Source organism: Myotis yumanensis, unplaced genomic scaffold (genome assembly GCF_028538775.1).
Source record: "Myotis yumanensis isolate MYYU_CA2020_CCGP unplaced genomic scaffold, mMyoYum1.0.hap1 SCAF_1, whole genome shotgun sequence".
In the NCBI taxonomy this organism is placed as follows: domain Eukaryota; kingdom Metazoa; phylum Chordata; class Mammalia; order Chiroptera; family Vespertilionidae; genus Myotis; species Myotis yumanensis.
The window spans coordinates 188565284-188585662 of NW_027223752.1; the positions used below are offsets into that span (position 1 = coordinate 188565284).

Below are 20379 nucleotides of genomic sequence, written 5' to 3' on the forward strand. Positions count from 1 at the left end.
GAAAAAGTAGACAAGTTGGCATCCATTACAGTGCAGCTTGGTAAATGGAATTATGACTGCGGAGTGCAGAGAGTACAATGATAGTGTAAAGGAGGGGGATCTATGAGGATGGAGGCAGCAGGAAAGAGGGCTGGAAAGTCTTCCGAAAAAGGTGACCTTTGAGCTGAGTCTTGAGGTAGTGAGGCAGGTGATGAGGGATGTTCAGAGAGCAGCAGGAAAAGCATGTTCACAGGTCAGCATGACACTACTGTGAGTAATGCAGCGTGACTTCTACTCAGGATGCACGGGAGAAGGAGCAAGAGATGAGGCTGACAAAGTAGGCCAGCGTGAGCTTGACAATGGCTTAGTTGTGGAAACAGGATTATGATATGGGGGAAGAGGCTGAGCATGGAGTCAAACAAACATGTGATCAATGACCAATTCCGCCAAATGAGGACTTAGCTTTAGATTCCTTATATTCACAATCCTTACATGCATAGGGCTAGTGGGAGAATCAAAATATTTTTCCAGGGAAAAGATCTGTAGCTTTCATCAAACATGAGTCCACAACCCCCAAAAGCATTAGAATTCCTATCCTGAACCAGACCACCAGGTTTCACAATTTCAGGGAGCACCATTTGTATAGAATTCCTGGGCTTGGAAATACCAAATATCTGATGCCTATATATAAAAGCACTAAATATATGTACAGTAAGTCCTCACTTAACATTGTCAATAGTTCTTGGACAATGAAAATTTAAGTGAAAGGGAATATAAGGGAACCAATGTTGCCATAGGTTAATTGCTATAAACACAAATTAAGTTCCTAAGGCATATTTTCACATCACAAAAACATCACAAACTTCTAAATAAAGAACCAAATCCTTCTAATACTAAGCATGGAAAGAAATGTGAGCTATACAGACATTTAAGAAAGATTAATGAAAACAAGTAAGAGAATTCCCTTCTAACCCACTTATTGTAGTTCAGGGTCAAGGGCAGCCTGGGACAATTAGACACACCAGTTCACCTCACGTGCATATCTTTGGGATGCAGGGGGAACTAGGATCCCCAGAAAAAACCCCACACAGACATAGGACAATGGCAGACACCACACAGAGTGACACTGGCCAGGATTCAATATTTTTTCCTCGTCAATGTTATAATGACACGACATGGAACAAAGCGATGTTATTTGAAGACCTGCTGTATGATACACTTTTTCTATGTCAGACCAAGAGGTTCTACACTGGAATTCAAAGTCCTTGATTTTTCTAATTATGCCAAACTTTTTTCTGCAGTGTAGATCACAACACCAGTCTGAAAGTCTAAAAACACTGCAAGGCAATCTACACAGATCTGTTGATATGGCCACATGGTATGTTGTTTGTGCAAAACACTGACAACAGAGAAATATAGTTCCAGAGCATCTCCAACAGCACATTTACCGTATGTGTGACGTTTTCCACTCAAGTGTAGTTCAATCAATAAAGTTCTGCGTTTGGGAGCTATGCAGCTATCTATCTGGAACGTCCACAAGGCTACTGTGATTCTCTGGATTCGATCTCTAGCAGACGGAAGCAGGTGTTCTTCTCTCATCCCACAACCCACAGCCTATGTCTAGGCCAAGGGTGCTGTGCTGACATCACTTTAGAAGAGCTCATTTATTGCTCCTATTATTTTTTAATTAAAAAAGACTTGCTTACAAATAAAATCTACATTTGTCTACAGGTGCCTAGCTCTTAAAAGGGCTCGAATGCTCTTTCACTCAATTAGATAATCCCAAAGCTTTATTTCAAAATAAAGGCTATAGCCATTTGGAATGTTATCTGCTACATAAAAGGATAGGCATTAGGAAGGTGTGAGGGATTTCATTTTTAAAAGTAGCAGGTATATTTATTGTGGCTAACACTTTTTTCTCAGAATACATTTTTAAAAGTATATAATGCATTACACCTTGACCTGACTTCTACTACTGTTTCCCAGAAATCCATTTTCCTAAAATAGAGATAGCTGTGATTGCTTTATCCAATTTTCAGATAGGTTTAAATGTCCTGCATTTATGTAACCTATTTTTTCCCCTGACATTGTCAAAGAAAATAAAGAAAAGGCATGTCATTTTTATTGGTGTGGTACACACACACACACACACACACACACCCCACATTGAATGAAACCTTCAGCAATTCCACCTTAAGAGTCTTCACATGCGTAAGAGCCCACTGATTCCACCCACTAAAATTATTTCATCTAAAAACTTTCTCTTTTCATCCTCAAGATTCATGTTCTGAAGATCTTTCTTAAGAGAAAAGATGGCTGTTCAGGCTCTAGATTTTTCCAGGGCCACCTAATTGTCATACGGGGTTGAAGTGTTCAGAACCTGAGGACCACACACTACTAGCAGTCACTCAGTCCTTCTAAATCCCACATGAAGACAGGAGTACGGTGGTCAGACTGTTTTGGCTTTCTTAATTGACTTCTAATTTAATGTTTTGTCTGAAAAATTCCTCCAGCTATAATGGAACAGAACCATTTGAAACAAACAGTGTAGGGAGTTTTTTCATCAGGAGATCTAGTTTCTTCTTGAGGGACTGACTGCTCCTGTGAGTTCTTGTTCAGACAAGATCGTGACCCCGAGCGGAGCATCCTTATAGCAGAGTCAGTAAGCAGCATAGGTCTCAGCTACAGGAATTTAAATGCATGTACATTTACTATGACACAATTTTGGATAATAAGTTTTCTGGGCTACTTTGAAAATCTCCTTTGAATTATAAGAAGTCCTTCAGCAAAATAGTACTTTTTAAATAATAGAACTGTATTATTTCCCTAGGAAAAGTGAAGCTAATACAAAGACTTTTTTCTACAGTTAAGCTGTGAAGTGGACAGGTGAGTCAAATTTCAAATAAGCTATTGAAATCAAGACCTCCGCTACCTCATTGCCTTACCTCCATTGGCCACTACAACAAAATCAATTATTAAAATGTTCATAAAGAACCTCTATCTATATTTCAGATTCTTTTTTTTCACAAATTTATTCTACAAGTGATTACTGACTGTATTACATGCCAAACACTGTGCTAGTTGCCACTTTTACAAGGAAAAACAATATACACATTGTCCTGCCCAAGTTCTTTGTTGACCTAAATTATCTATGATTTTCTTTTTAATTTGTCCTTGATCTTGCAAGTGTAAAAACAAATTACATTCAATGGAATATTAGTTAGCCATAAAAAAGGAATAAAATCTTGTGATTATGACAAGGATGGAGCTAGAGAGTAGTATGTTAAAAGAAATAAGTTGGACAAAAAAAGACAAATACCATGTGATTTTACTTTTATGTGGAATCTAAAAAACAAAACAAATGAAAAAGAAACAAACTCATAGATACAGAGAACAAACTGATGGTTGTCAGAGAGGTAGAGGGTAGGAGGTTGGGCAGAAAAGAAAAAGGGATTAAGAACTACAAACATCCAGTTATAAAATAAATCATGGGGATATAATATACCACATAGGGAACAGAGTCATTAATATCAGTATAACTATGTACAGTGTCAGGGGGTAGTAGACTTATTGTAGAGATCATTTTTCAAGGTATATATGTTGAATTACTCTGTTGTACACCAGAAAATAATTTAACACTATATGTCAACTATTATTAAAAAGAAATTTAAAAAATAACTAGATTAGCAAAAAGTTACATTTAATAAGCCATAATTGCAAAATTGAAAATAAATGTTCAAATCAGCTAATTTCTATGTAATTTAATATAGTCCTAATTAATAAAACAAATAAAATTTAAATTAAACTATTTTTTGCTTGAATATCCAAATTATTCAGAGGGAAAATATGGTGGTGTTAAGGAAAATAAGAACTTTGGGATTAGAGGGACACTTTACCTTGATTGTACCCATCTCTGCACACAGTAAGGACACAGTGGATATTTAGAAGAATGATCAAATTTAGTTCAAAGAAGGTAAAATTTTGATTAACTGGGATATTCTAAAAAAAAAAAAAGCTAATTGAAACCTGAGGGTCAATTAAATCAAACAAAATGCTTTCTGAAATTGTATTTTAAAAGTATTTCTAAACTCTTTTAAGATGGTTTTGTTTCTTAGTAAATATCATGTATGATAATTAAGAATCTTGTAACGAATGAACGGAGGCTATTCAAACAAGTACCTATTCGTATTAAGTGAACTATAGAGGTAAATGTGCAGTCTGTGAAAGAGGTATAGAAGTGAACTCAGACTGGCACCTGCATAAACCTTGATGTTTGCTGGGTATTTAATCAATTTTAATTCTTTATTGCACTTTGTTTTATTTAGTTCACCTCTTTCCCTTAAACCTTATAAAGTTAAGAAATAACCAAATATAAGTAATTAAAATGTTTTATAGGCTGTAAGGTTATTAAATAATTAAAATATTATTATAGACTATAATAAAAAACAATTACAGACCAAATTGTGCTCTAAGCAGTTTCCTTGCTCTATGCATTTCCTCTTCTTGTTCCCTTGCATCCTTCTTGGTTCCCATCCCCACTCCTACTAGTGGGCTGCCCCTGACAGGTGCTCTTAACCTGAGCTGTTTTGCATAGTTGTGTAGGATGTTCCCAGCACAAAGGCACCTGCTTTTGATGGTGAGTGAAGGCTGAAAGCCAGGCTCTGCTCCAATTGCTCCCAAGCCAAGCACCCCAGAACAGGGCTCCATGCTCACAGAGAGGCGGCCTTTTAACTCTTTACTATAAGTCTCATTCGGGTCAGTTGTAGCTATACAATGCTCTCTCCAGGACATGGCCACCTTTCCTGCTTATCCCTGCCCAACTGTCCATTCTATGTCTCAGTTCTTCCTACTCAGCAACCAAGGGAACATACAAGTTGGTTTAATAAACTAACCTGAAGTCATGTAGTGAAGAATGCCAACCATAGGATTTCTAGTCCAAATTTCATGAATTGACTTAAAATTACTCAGGGACATTTTTTAAGAAGATGGCACTGAAAGGGAAGATGGAAGCCCCTGCCCCTCCCAAAACTGAAGCCAAAGGCTTTGAAGGCCAAGAAAGCAATTTTTAAAGGTATTCTCAGCCACACACACACACACACACCTTCCCATGGCAGAAGACTCTGTTGCTTAGAAAACACCTAAATATTCTTGGAAAACCACCCCAAGTTGAAACAAGCTTGACCACTATGCTATCATCAAGTCCCCTTGACTACCAAGTCAGCCATGAAGAAGATAGAAGGCAGCCATACACTTGTGTACACTGTGTATGTCAAGGTCAACACGCACCAGATCAAAGAAGCTGTGAAAACACTCCTTGACATTGAAGTAGCCAAGGTCAAAACCTTGATCAGGCCTGATGGAGAGAAGAAGTCATATGTTGGACTGGCTCCTGACTATGATGCTTCGGATGTTGTCAACAAAAATTGGGATCATCTAAACTGAGTCCAGCTGCCTAATTCTAAATATAAAAAATTTTAGAGTGTAAAAAAAAATTTACCCAAGGAGCTGATTCCAAATGTGGATTCCCCAGGTGCTATGTCCAGAAATGGTGTTTTAGTAAGTCTGAGATGAGACCCTGGATTTGCATCATTAACCAGCATCCCCTGAGATTCTGATGTGGGTGAGGTGAAGGTCACACTTGGAGAAACATAAGATAGAATTTTTATTTCTAATGCTCTTAATTACTCAATAAAGCTGGGCTATTGAGGTGTTTTACATATGTTATTTAATTCTCACAATAATTCCATAACTATTAGAAAGTTCTTATCTGATTTTCCAGTCAGAAATGTAAGGAAACAATTCATCGAAGCCCCACATTAATCAAGTGCCAGGGTAGGCCTGTGACTTAAATCTCAGATCTTCTGATTCCTAGATTCAAGCTCTTTCCGTAACACCATACAACCCATGGGCATCTTCTAGGCTTTTATAGTTTCACCTGCCCTGAAGTTATTTCATGGTAAAATACAGATGAAAACCAAATGCCACTCCCCAAGCCATCAGAAATAAAATACCAGCTCGTGCTTTATGCTATAATAGATTTCTGAAGCTACAAGTCACATCCTCACAACCAAATTTCCTCAGTAAAATGGGCCTTCTAAACAGATGTACACAGTGTAAAAAGAGGGAACACTGGTCTTTATTGCAAAAGTAGAGTCCTGAACCCATTTTTGAGCTTGAATTACTACACATTCAACTTCACTATCTAAACGAAAAGCTCTTAGACTTAGAGGGCAAGGGAAATTTCTACTCAAGTGTCTTTATTAAGCTCATGGTTTTGACTGGAAGAGTAGAATGCTTAATAAGTTATTTTTTTAATGATGATAACTATTGCTCAAGCCTCCATTTTCCCTTTCAGTTAACATGCCCAGCTCTAGGGACTGCTCACTCCTCCTCACTCTGCCCCCAGCACAGGAAGTCCAGTTCAGACTCTCATCCCGGGCAAGCCAGCTGGCACCCTCCAAAACCGAGAAAGGAGGACGTTCCCGTCCTTGCTTAGGGCTGATCAAGCACACATTCCAGGCCTGTTTCGTAAACTCTGCAATTAGCTCTCCTTCCAAACATGATCCCCTAAAACCCTGAGAAACAAAAATAATTCCACCACATGCTTCTCCCTGGATCTTTAAAATAAACTGAAATGCTTTTCTCCAATAGGCAATGAGCTGTCATGCATACTTTAGACTGAAGAATATCTGATAACCACCTTTTCTGGGATTTACATTTTTGGAAGGAAAAGAAAAACAAGGTGCAAAACCGGACTCTGAAAGAATTACGTCTATGAGCATTGGAAATCCTTGTCTCATTAAGAGCTTGAACCTGGGAATTTTGCTTTCAAATGAGGTTCCTTGGAAAAAAGAAAAACCCAGGAGATAAGGGCTGCTCAATACATGAAAAGTTTGGGCCTCAAGGGAAAAAAAAGGTCAATAATAAATAGAATTTGGGAATGGTCTAAATATCTGAGGGGTCACAGCTGCCTGACCTCCAAATCAGAAAGTCTTCTAACAGAAGAGATTGAGGGTCATCAAACAGCTGCCTGAGAGCAATTCAAGTTTGTTTTTAACATGAAATGCTGATATAGTTTCCTAACACTAGTCTAAGTGTTTTATATGTATTATCTCATTTTAAATGCTCAACTATCACAATAGATTGTAACCTGAATTTTCCCACTTTCAACCTTGATAAAACCAAGAAACAGAAAAATTGAACATAATGATACAGTTTAAGTAGAATAGCATAGTCTAGTTGTGCTCTGAACCACGACACTTAAGGCCTCATATCTGGACCCATCTCAGATAAATGCAGAAAAGCTCTCTATAGGACTTTCCATAAACACAACAAACGTGAGGAGAGAGCAGGAACAGTGTCAAGAAAGAGCACGAAAAGACAGACGAAAAGGTAGAGGCAGAAAGAGAAGCATGCTATAAGGGATCCCAGGCTGGGAATGATGAGTTGAGAAAGAGGTCACGGCGAGGGCTCTGACTAACCCTCACGACTCTTTGCTGAGCAATTTTCTACTCCTACTCTCTCTGATTCCCAGTGCATTTTGAGAAGACCATACACTTTCATCCTTGTAAAGAATGCTGAACAAACCTGCATGGTAGGATTTGATTGCATTGTATATTTAGATGATACTAGCAGAGGTTTTAAGGAGAGCTGCATGTAGATTAGTAAGAGTATGTACATTGGATGAGTTGCATGGAGCAGTGCATAGTAAGATGGTTGAAGTTCAAAGAAAACTTCTAACAGAGTTAACAAATTTAGCACACAAAATGAGTCAGAGTAAATGCAGCCTAAGTCTAACCATTCTAGGCTGATTATTTTATTTCCCATCTTTGTGTCCATTGGCAATGATGAATTTTCTAAATGAAGATTTTCTGTGGACAGCACAGATCTCTTCTTTGTTTTGAAAGTTCATCTTAACGGGGGTTCCCTAAGAAAGTCATCATCACATTGAATAACCAACATTTGTCAAACTCAGTGATAAGTTCTGTGGCAAACACATCCCCCTTTTTCCAGATTTTAAAAGCAAGCATTGGGGAAATACAGAAGTAGATGTGTAAAATATTTCAAAAAGAGCTTGGAATGAGAGAGAGAATAAGAGAGAGAAATGGTGTTAGGTGGGAGGGTGGAGAATTGGGGATGGACAAGCAAAATATTCTAAAGATAAACCACAGTATTTGTTCTTTAAAATGTAATATAAAAAGTATTATTAAATAATGAAATTATTAATTCTTATAAAATAATAGGTAAAAACAATGTAATTAGTTCCAAACAAAACATAGTATCTTCTTGGAAACTAACTTTTATCTATCAGCATTATAGCCTGTAAAGAGAAAGACAGGATTTTAAAAGGATATAGGTCTAGTTCAATCACATAACTGTGTTAACTTAGGGAAATATTTAAATATCTCTGAGACTCTTCCTCTATGTAATAAGATGCTATGAGTCAAAGAGCTTTTAAAGAATTCTGCAAATACATTATCTTTATCTAGTAACTGATATTTAATATTCTAATTGTTAATATAAAAACCAGGTTGAGAATCTATGTACAATTATCCATGAATGTTTCTCAATAGACTATTGATTTACTTTCCCCATAATTATATGAATACTTTACATTGTTTATTTCACATTTACTTTATAGGTAAAACTCTAAAAGTAGTCTTTATTAATTTTTAAATTGTTTCCAATCTTATTGAGACATAATTGGCATATAAGTTGTGTAAGTTTAAGATATATGTGATGATTCTATACATAGAGCAGGTCCTCGAATAATGTTATTTCCTTCCATATCATTTTGTTATAGCACTGATGAGGAAAAAAATCTATTTTGGGCTGGGCCCACTGTCTGTGTGGAGTTTGCACATTCTCATCATGTCTGTATGGGTTTTCTCTGGGGACTCCAGTGTCTCCTCACATCCCAACGACGTGCACTTGAGATGAACTGTCTAGATTGTCCCAGTGTGGGTGAATGTGGGTGAGTGTGGGTGAGTGTGGGTGTGCGTGACTGCACCCTCAGTGGAAGGGTGTCCAGGCCATGATGTGTTCCCGTCCTGAGCCCTGAGCTGTTGCGCGACCCTGAACTGAATAAGTGGCTTGTAAAAGAATGATCTTACTTGTTCTTATTAATCTTTCTTAAATATCTGTATAGCTCACATTTCTTTCCATGTTTCATATTAGAAGTGTTTGGGGTCTTTATTTGGAAGTTTTGTGATGAGATATGCCATAGTAATTAACTTGTGTTTATATCAATTAGCCTCTGGTAAAATGGGTTTCCTTATACATAGTTTTGCTTAAATTTGCAGTTTCCAAGAACTTCTTGATGACATTAAGTGAGGACTTTGTGTGTGTGTGTGTGTGTGTGTGTGTGAGAAAATGATTATAAAGATACTCACTATATGCCTCTACACAATTATTAATTTGAAACAAATCAAAAATTACACATTTAATCCTAAAAATGTAAGATTTTTTAGCCTTTTTAATTATCATACAACTAGCTGTAAAACAGCTAATTCAAGTACTGTAAGTATATTAAAGTTACACTAACAATTTTTCAACATGTTTAACTAGAAATTGATAACAGGAAAGAAAACATCTGGGATTAAAATGGATAATTGCTAGGATTAATACTATTTCTAAATTCAACTTCCTTCAAAATGAATCACTTTATAATTTAATTAGGTTTCCAGCTAGAAAAAAAAAACTGCTAATAAAAGCTCCAATAAGAAAAAGTAGGCTTAGACAATTGGTTTAAAAAGAATCCGCATAATCATGGGGCTTAATTTTTTATCTGCAATTCAGCTCAAAGTCATCAGAATGACTTTTATATCAAAGAGTTTCTGTGAGTGACAAGAGCAAGGCTTGCTTTGTACTGTTTAAAAGTCATTATTCCATGAAATAACTTTAGCCTGCCAAGATGAGAAAGAATAACAGATGCTGTTTTTGCATTATCTGCATTACTTCAGCCAGCCATCCTTAGACATTTGGGTCAAATTTCGGGAAATTTGTTACTTGCTTTTGACAGAGGAATCATGTATCCTAACCTCTCAGTTTGACCTTTCTAATTGGCATCCATTTGTAATACTTTGCTTTCTGTGGCAATTATCCTTAAGCTGGCCTAAGTTTAGTCTATTTTTTTTTCATATATTAGGGCATGAATATGAAAAAAAAATTGATCAATATTTTCACCCAAAACAAACTAGTAAGAGAAAGTTTTTATACATATACTGCATATTATACTGATGGATTTTGAAGGTGTTTCAACCTTTTATAAGCTTGAAGTTGAATGAGGAGAAGTTTTTCCGTGCAGATGTTTGGTCATTGTTTTCTATTCTATATGTGGGTTTTTCAAAATCAAAATTTCAAAATTTTAAAATAAAGTGGCATGTCCTACATTTTCAAAGCCAGCAGAAATTTGCCCCTTAAAATAATTTAGAAAATCAAAGAGCAATTATTTTATGAATACTATATTATAGCTTACTAGAATATAATAACCAACTCAGAAAATAAACTAGGTAAATCATTTTATAATTCTGGTGGTGGGTGATTTAAAAAGGTTTTTCATTTATCTTCATAAACTGAAGTTTCAGTAGATTATTATATTTATATCATCACATACTAATAAGTAATATTTGTTGAGCACTTACAATGTACCAAACACTGATCTAAAAGCTTTACATTTGTTATCTCATTTAATCCTCAAATAACTGTAGAAATCACTTGAATGCTACTGCCTCCTCCAAGTGGTATTTAACAAATCACATTTAGATGGCAGGGGGAGGAAAATTAAAAGTCTTACACGCTGAATCAAATGGAGTTCTCACTGAGTTTTTTAAAGGTCTGTAAAGTAGAAATCATAATTAGTAAATTTCACTCAATTAAAACTTCCTATGTATTTTGAAAACTGGAAAAGTGATCTTTCTCTAATTTGTAATAAGAATGAAAGGGAATAAGGACTAAAGGACTATCATTCAAGACTTGCTTTTTCAAATGACTTAAATGTGACAAAACTTAGTATACTATAGAAAAAGCATAAATTATTTTTAAGTGCTGTGCATATGTACTAATAGAAATTAACATAATCTGTGTGTAGGAAAACTAAGCTAAACATATTTTATTGTCTTTAAAATGCGTTAATGCTTCTCGAGTAATCAACATTTTCAGAACAAAGCAAAGCAATCTATAATTTATAAATTGCTTACAAAATGTATATGATCTGAAGAAATGTTTATGAGTGCAAAATTAAGTCTTCATAGTTTTAAAAATTGTTTTTGATGCAACAAAAATATAAGATGAGTATTTCACAAATGGGTCAAATAAAATTTCTCTATATAGGGTCAAAGTGGTCTAATTGTTGCTTTCTTCCCTCCATACTTATTAAAATATAAATATGTTATATTACTGTGACCCAATTTTTGACATCATGAATAACTTGTAAAATTAAAAAAGGACCTGATCAACTAAACACACATAATCATCATAAATATACACACTTTTAAAATGTTATATAATATGCTATTTTCATAATATTTCTCTCACTTGGACAACTTTTAAACAATAAATAATGGCAATCACTTGGAGAATGTTATTTTCAAATGCAATTATCCTTAAATTTTTTGTGGACTCTATCTTTTCAAGTAAATAAAATATTTACATGAGTACTTACAAAAACACATACAATGTTTTGGTTAAAAATACATATAATTTTACAAAAACTATATGCATTAAGTTCTCTGGGTAAGTTTTCCCACCTACTAACTAATTTAGAAAGTCACTTCATTCCATTGTACAAATGTAAAATCTCCGTAACACCTTTAACAAATATAAAGTGGTTCTACTTACACTTGCATGGAGTTTTCCTTTTTTTGACATCGCTAAAAATTTGTTGCTGAAAACTCCTCGTATTCCTACAATCCCCTGAGACACAGCAAATATTTCCAAAATACCTAGGATGACAGAAATCCCAAAATAAAACACAGAGGCCTCCATATACCATTGTGAAGAATTAAATTTCTACATAAATGCTTTCCATTCTTTACTAATGCAATTTTTGAAAAAGTATTTAACAGTTTTTGTTATATTCATTATTTAAAGAGGCTAGCAATCAAGTGTTCATTTAAAATGATAGATTTCAAGATTCAAAAATGTAGTTCAACTTCATTAGTAATTCTTTTCTTTCATACAGTCCCTTTTAGTAAATAATGGTTGACAATAGAATCTCTTCAAGTTCTAAAGAAATTGAAGGACTTTGAAAACTATTTTTCAAAATGATTCTCATGCATTGTTTTTCTATCAGAGACAACGCGCTCTTTAAAATTAAAGCACATAACATCTGTACTGAAGATGAGCATAAACTGGTGAAAGCCTTAAAAACAATACTTATTTACTTAAAGGAAAACCATCCTCTCAAACTACCATCATTATAAAAATACAAATCCATATATACCAACTCGATCATTTAGTGAGCAGCTTATTTAAAGATTACACATAACAAGATACTAAAGGCAATGTAAATCGCTTGGGAGTATTGGCTCAGTGAGGTGTTTAATGGATTATGGTTTGAGACAACTTACATTTTGGATGACTTTTCTGGAAAAAATTTAATGAGGTATTTTATTTTGTTAATGCTTGTATTTGCTATTTCAGAGTTAACATTAACAAGTCGAAGTTCCTCTGTCTCCTATAATTTGAAAGCCCACATCTACTTGGTCAAGAAAATCACACACCACACTTCACAGAGCATTTTAAAAAATGAGACTCAATCTATATATAACTGGAATTCCTGCCTCTTTTCCTGTGTTATATGAACACAAGAAAAGCATAGTGCTTTTTGTTAATTGCCTACATCAAATTGTAAAAAAGAAAAAAGAACAAAATAATATAGTTCATTGGTGCAACAAAGGGACCTGTCTTAGGAAGAAAGGAAGGAAACAAAGATGGGAATGACAAGGGAAAAAAGTTCAACTTTTCAATATTTAATATTTTGAGCATATTTCACCTGATTTTCTCAAAATAATCTCCCCCTGGAGTATTTTAAATACATATAAATTTATTCAGTTTACAAAAAAGTGGTATTGTGTATACGCATATATATTTAATAAATACATATGAATATCTTTATTGAGCACTTATGTTGCACAAAGTGAGCTAATACCTAGAATTGCAGCAAATACTGCTGCTTATTTATTAAACTCAATTTCTGAATAATACTTGATCAGAAAGCTTATGTGGGGGGGGGCAAGTAGCAGAACTATGTTTTTGTTATATGTTCTTAACCCAGAATAAAAAAAAACACATCTCAAGAAACTGCAGCTACCGATTTTGTAATAGGTGTTTCTTTAGAAGGAAAAAAACACCCCAAAACTATTTAAAAGAAACTTCTTTTGCTTTTAGAAGGAAACTGCTATCTCAAATTCTTTATTGCAAAATGTCTTCAAAATGCTATTTCTAATGGATTTTGGTATATAAATTATGACTTTGATGCACATCCAAAGATTTAGAAGCATTATCATTTTATCAAATGGTAACAAAGTATACAGAACATTTTGTAAAGTTAAAAACACTATAGGATGTAGCATGTTTAATAAAGCATAAATAGATATCTGATGCAAAATTATATTTCTATCAAAATTACAGAATGATCTTGCAAAGAGTATTAGTAATTTTAGATATCTGAGAGATGGGGAATGTAATGTGAATACTGTGTAAATATGTTACAAAGTGAGATAGGGAGAACATGAGAAACTGTCTAGGTGTGAATGATAGCTGCAAAGGAGACAATATGGAGTGCATAGAAGAGACTGGGCTGCAATTTACCCATGGTTCTACATTGGTAGAGGTGTTTCATTCCATTCTCTGGAAAATTACCTGGTTTTGTAAATGCAAATGTATTCTGTACTAGTGAAAAAGTACATGGCAGCATAAAAGATAAAAATTTCACTAAGTGTTTGCATGCTAACATTGAAGAGGTCAAAATAAAAGGACTTCAAAAAATATATGTTTAGTGAAAACATTGCCTATGTAAACTATTGGGTTCAACAACTAACATGTTCTATTTTTAAGAAAGACCCATTTTCACACATTTAACTTGTTTTCTACAACTGTACATTCTGTGTGGATATGTGTTATGTAAACTTTTCATTATAATGAATTTTATGTATGAGGAAGATGAAATTCATAATATATGTGAATTGTTATTATTTTATTACATACTGCATGGTTTCTTTTCATGTAAGTTCCACTGTTGAAATTATAGATTGTCTGAGAATGAAAGGATTTTTATCATTTTAAGGAAATTGTATCTAATTGAAAGCTTAAAAAACACTTTCACATATATCATTCTACTTAAAATAATGAGGACCACAAGGGAAGACACGAGATTCAATAAAATAATAGTTTTCTCACATAGGCAACTTTGGTATCACCTTCTAAATCTTAATGTAATTATGGCATAAATTGTGAATGTTGGTAAAATCAGAAATTCAAAAGTAATTTCAGTCTCTTTTTCTAAAATATTAGAGCAGATTCTATAATTCAACCTATAATTCAACTTCCTGCCTCCCCAAGAGATTACTATGATTTTACTATGCCAAATTTCAGTAACTCACTAAAGATTTTTTGCATAATATACTATATAATAAATCTATGTGCATTAAATCATACATATAGAAATCCCAAGAAACATTTCTCAAAAATGGATTCTTTTTTAATTTCAGTAATTTCCTAACTCTTGTGAGTCAGTAATAATAAATTTGATGAAAATTTGCAATTTATATTGTGGATGCCGGGATGGTATCCTTAAGCAAAAGTGTGTAAGGCAAATTGCGTCTCACAGATCACAGATAGTCAATGAATGTTCCCTAAGTTGGACTATGTTCTTTGACCCTCTTTCGCTTTTCAAAACACACACATGCACACATCCATATTTTAGCACTCTCCTGCTATGCTGGCCCTCTCCTGCTTGGGGAGTGGAGCAAGGGAATAGAGATCAGTATAAATGAATTCACATTAGAGTGCTAGCAACAACATGTTATCTTTCCTAGGGTAGTCACATTTAAGAGGATCAAAGGAAAAGTGTAGTGCTCACAGAAGGAATTTTCATACGTGAATTTTGGGGTTGACATCTAGGTTGAAGGAGGCAAACATTTGGTGTCTCTCAGATTATACACACACTGTTTAATCCACTTATAAGCATAGGCATGCAATGCAAAATAAGTGTATTTCAGGAAGAAAATATATACCTAGATTTTTTAGTCTGCTCCAGATTTTTTAAAACAATAGGACTCTAGTAGAGACAACTAATATAATTATATAGGCTTCTTTCTTTTCTCTCTATTCCTAATAAGGCGCAGATACTCCATGTAATCAAAAGCCTTCAACAGCCCATCTGAAAATCCCCAAAGAAAAATCATTTAAAACTGAAGTTTCTCTATTTTTGTTCACACAGCAACAGATGTGCTGTGTCATTATAAAGTCTGAGTCTTAAATATCCAGTTTATCTGTTTTCATTGATTAGATTAGTAACACAAACTAATTGAGTTTTTCTATGCAATAGATACAGATTCTGCTTTATCTAGGTTTGGGAGACTATATAAAGGTTGACCCTACATGATATCAAAATTGATAGTGAATTCAGATTTCTGAAGACCAGTAAAATTAAGGATTCAGTTTAACCAAAATATATGATTGGAATTTTCATATTTTATATGAAGACTTTGATTTTCTACATAGTATTAAACTTTTGGTCCCTAAATTGAGAAATACATAATTGCCTATGCTTTAATAGCCCAAGATAAGACAGCAGAAGCATTGTATTGAAACTAACCTTAATCAATATAAATTAAAGTAAAGCCTTTGTTTCTATTCAATAATTGGATTTCATCATCTATTTTTGTCCCATTTTTCTTAATCCTTCCCTAATATTTCCCCATAATAAGAGTAGATGTGCAATAAGCTTGATTCTTTTCTCTGTCTTCAAAACTTGGGATAACTATTGTATAAGAGAAATTAAGAATATACTCAGTGGTGTATTTTAACTAAACAAATTCTATTTCAAAAATCTATGGCTAGTGTGTACGTCTGATAGTAAAACTAGAAAACATTCACAGTTGCAAAAATGTTTATGTCACATGATAGTTGGGATATATATGTTTGCTCTCACAAATATCATAGAAAACTATTGAGTTTAAAAGATTGCAGCTTCATAGCAAAGTTTTGACTCTTTTCTGAAGTAGCAAGCTGTGACACACACATACACACACACACACGCACGCACACACACACAAAAACAAAAAACAATGTTTTCTGTCATTGCTCACTCATAGACAGTAGAATTAGGTGATGAGTTACATTTCTGATGTATCCTCTATTGTCCTGTGTGATACCAGCTTTTTCAGTGTCTCTTGTGAGACTTAGACAAATGCTTCCTCGTGTACTTTAACCAACAGTCCATGACCAATGCCTTAGTTTACATATGTCAGGAAACCATCAAGTGCTGTGCCTTCAAAGGTGTATGTGGCCAAATGTAATTACCAGGCTTCTGTTTCTCTTTCACAGCTACTTAAGGGCAGAGACTCATTTTAAATTTCCAAATTACATGCCATTCTAGTAAATATGACATATTCCATACACTCTTCATGAATCAATGGTAGCACAATCTTATGAAGTAGTATTGGCCACTCCAGGCATCACAAAGCAGAAAAGTCACCATGATTTGAACACTTCAGCTATTGTTTCCTCTGACAAAAAACTATGGCAGTCAAAGACAAAATGATATCTCCCCCCCCCCCCCCCCATGAGTCCAATAGTAACCAAAATATCAGGCTGGGTGAAATAGGTATCCTATATTGGGTGCGTGAATGAATGGATGAATGAATGATCACGTGCCATGTGAAACACACAGACTAAACTCTGAAAGGCTATGGTAAATTGGAATTAATTAGGAAAGTGATAGTTTAAAAAAAGTTCTTTTAGTCACTGTTTAGAAAAGATCCCTGTTCTTTTGTAGACATTTTTCAAAGTAAATTTTAAAATAAATTAGATCTTAGAAATAACATATTGGTCAATGTCTTCTGCAGCTGAAAATATTCTTTGTTGAGCTGTTCACATTTTCCTTCCTATATTTCTCTACAACTTCCCGTTGGGCAAGGCCTAAGCTGCATTTGCTTATTTATTTATTTATTTATTTATTTATTTATGTCTATATGGTTCCATCCAAGAGAAGAGGGTGAATGTCTTGGGAATAAGTCTGTTTTTCAGAGATACCTAGCACATGAAACACACCCTAGACATTCTTTAATTCGCTGGGATGCAAACTGCTGCCTGACGCATACTAACTTTGGGTCTGCCCTTGGGAACCCAGAAGTTACCCTCTGGTGGTACTAATTTCCTAGATAAACTACAAGAACAGAATAAAAAAGGTTTTCCATAAGATAAAGGAGGAAAGAGTCCTAGCAGTGGGCACTGAGCTCTGATGTCTGATGGAGCCAAGGGTTGCGTGGGACAAAATAAGGGCAAATGAAATTACTGAAAGAGACCTAACTTTCCTGCTCCTGAAATCTCAGAAAATTCCCCTTCCTTCGCCCTATCACCAAAGATGGTGAGTTCTTTTATCATGGTGACATGAACCTTAAAACATAGAAACGGGCTCCTCTAAGAAGCGTGTGGGAGGCCCTGGAACTTGGGGAGGCGCACGTGGAGGGCCTCTCTCCGGTGTGCCCAGGCCACTCGCCACGTGCAGCACAGCCAGCTGGAGCTCACAGCCTGAGCCGCTAGTCTGCGGCAGGGGGTGGGCGGCGACCCGCCCCTCTTCCGGAGAGAACCCCGCAGCCGGGAGATCTTTTTTTACCCCGCCTCCTGCCTCCTGAGCCTCAGGGAAGAGGCTGGCCGGCCGGTCCCCCCACCGTCGTGGACACCTCCACTCTGGAGGTCAGTCCCCCTGTGGCACCCGCGCTCCTCCAGAGCCCGGAGGACCAGAAGCCCTATTGCCTGTATGGTCCTGGGTTTGAGCCGGAGCAAGTTCCCAGCCGGTTTCCTCATCTTTAAGTGAGGAATGTAGACACTCAACAGATTAAGTGAGCAATTTCCGAGGGCCAGGCATTGCTCTAGGCAGAAGGAAAACAGTAAGGGGTCAAAACAATGGAACTTTCTGAGGGTGGAGATGGAAGTACACCTGGGAGCTACCAGGCTGACACTCCTGAGCCCGTGGCAGCAGCGCTGTCTCTGGGACACCTCTCCCCTCTCTGTGGTCCGGGCCGGAGCGGGGGTTCTACCTGATGGACTGACTCCGCTGGAAGAGCGATGGGGCCCCACGGAGGGAAAGCCCGGCAGGGACCGCCCCAGCCCGCGCACACCCCCAGCTGCCTGGGGCGGCGAGAGGAAGCGGAGGAGGGAGGTAATATCTGCAAATGCTGGCCGAGTGAAAGACAAGAGAAATGAGAAAGTAGCGAAAGAAAGAGCTAAAGAGAAAAGTCAGAAAGTGTAAAACCTGGCTTTAAAAAAAAAAAAAAAAAAAACCTACACAATTTGCACCTGTACCGAATTGAACCTCCTCTGAATTTCTTTTAAAATAAAGAACTTGACCCTAATTGTTCTTGGGGGCCAAAGGCTAACTGCTCTTTCGAAAGGTGTTGACTTTCTTGGTCTCAAGATATGAAACGCCACTAAACCCAACTCTAGAGCTAAAATGCAAATATCCACCGCGATGCCCTTTCTGAACGTGTCCAGTTTGCCAGGTCACTGTCTTCCCTAGAATATGCAGATACATTACTCTATATGTACGTAATGTGCACATACGCATACACAATAGACATACGTATGCATATATGTTAAATACTATATATATTCATATTATTCGGGGGTTTATGGTGGTGGTTCAGGGGCGATGTCAGCTTTATTCTTCTAAAAAAATAACAAGTCATGGGTAAGGAAGAGGGACACACTTTGATGCCTAATGACAAATGCTAGCCTAGTAAACAGCAGCAGAAAGTAAAGAGAAACTGAAGGAGGAGAAAGGAGGAGATTTGGGTTTTTTTTTCCAGGCACGGGCTGGAGGCTCCTCTTCGGGACCAGAGCAAACTGGAAACAAGGTACCTATCTCTGTGCACCAGCGTCCGGGGAGCTACACTTCAGGGATCGCCATTCCTTACCCACGAGTGGGGTGCGTGTGTGCACGCCACACAAACGCGTCTCCACCCCACCCGCCAGGCTGTTTCCACGGCCGGGGCTTCGGTAGGTGAGCCGGCGGCCCTGGGAATAACCGGCTGTCCCTCCCCAGTGTCCGGCCACCCGCTTAGGACAGGTTTTGCTAGAGAGCGAGCAACTTACTTAACATATTGGCTTCGTGGGAGCCATTGACTTTGCCATCCGGGTAGATCTGCAGATGGAAGCCGATGCCCACTCTGCAGTAGAGGCTGCCAGTCCGGCGTCCCGAGGGCGTCCACTGGAAACTGCTCTGCTCCGAGCCGCTTCCTGGGCTGCCCGGAGGAGTCGCGGGGGAGGAGGCGGAGGAAGACGTGGTGCTGCTGCTGTTCCGGCGGCTGCGGGAGTCTCCCGGGATCTTCTCCGTGGCAGCAGGTCCGAGTTGCCCTTTGGGGGCGAGGCGCTTCTCCCCTTGAGCCCAGGCGCTGAGGATCAGGTGGCTGAGGAAGAGGAGGAGGAAGGACAAGCTCATTCTTCCAGCCGCGGGGGTCCTAAGTGCATCTTGTAGGGCTGGCTCTGGGCTCTGTAGCCCCCGCGCGGCTGCGTGCCTCTGGCGCTGCCCCCCTCGCCGCGCCGGGCGGACATAGCCTCGGGGGAGAGAGAGGGAGAAGGGGAGAGAGAGAGGCCACCCGAACGGAGCCCGGCGCTGGCACTGGGATATTTATAACGCCAGTGATCTCACTGCGCGGTGCACGCCTGCTAGGCTTCCCCTCACCCGCCGCTTTGTGTACTACTCTCCGGCCGGTGCGAGGAGGGCGCCGGCGGGTCCCGGGGGCGGGGGTGTGGAGGAGGGAGGGGATGAGACAGGGAGGGGGTGGAGGAGCCAGGTGGAGCGGAGCGGCACCCCGACGCGGGGCGCGCGCGCGCCGGGGCCACGCATCCCAGCGGGTTCTCACGCGCCCCGCGGCCACCCTGGGGCTGGAGCCCACGCGGCGCCGAATTCAGCGGCGCGCGTGCAGCCGAGTCCCCCGGGGCCGCGACGGAAACGGGGGTTACAGCGTGGAAGTGAGTTCCCGTCCTCTCCGCGTCGGCCGCACGCCTGCGCCCCAGCCCGGCACTCTCGCCGGCGCGGGCGGGCGGGACCCAATTTCCCGGTTTCCTTCCGTAGGCCCCGCAGACTCTGCTCTCACCAGCCGGCGCCGGGGATTCCCGGGGAGGTGAGTCCCGCCGGGGGAGCGCACGCCGGGCAGTGCTTCCGCGGGGAAC

At 38.1% G+C, this 20379-nt stretch overlaps 1 protein-coding gene across 1 annotated transcript in view; it reads right to left on the reverse strand.

Annotated features, from left to right (window-relative positions):
* The window catches only part of FGF5 (fibroblast growth factor 5), a 21135-nt gene extending 1490 nt beyond the window's left edge, over nucleotides 1-19645 (reverse strand). Inside the window, exons 1-2 of the mRNA XM_070409383.1 lie at nucleotides 19300-19645; nucleotides 11818-11921 (exon numbers count right to left, since the gene is read on the reverse strand). Of these exons, the coding sequence (XP_070265484.1) occupies nucleotides 11818-11921; nucleotides 19300-19645 (450 nt within the window). The remainder of the gene's footprint in view (nucleotides 1-11817; nucleotides 11922-19299) is intronic.
* Nucleotides 19646-20379: the final 734 nt, after the last annotated feature.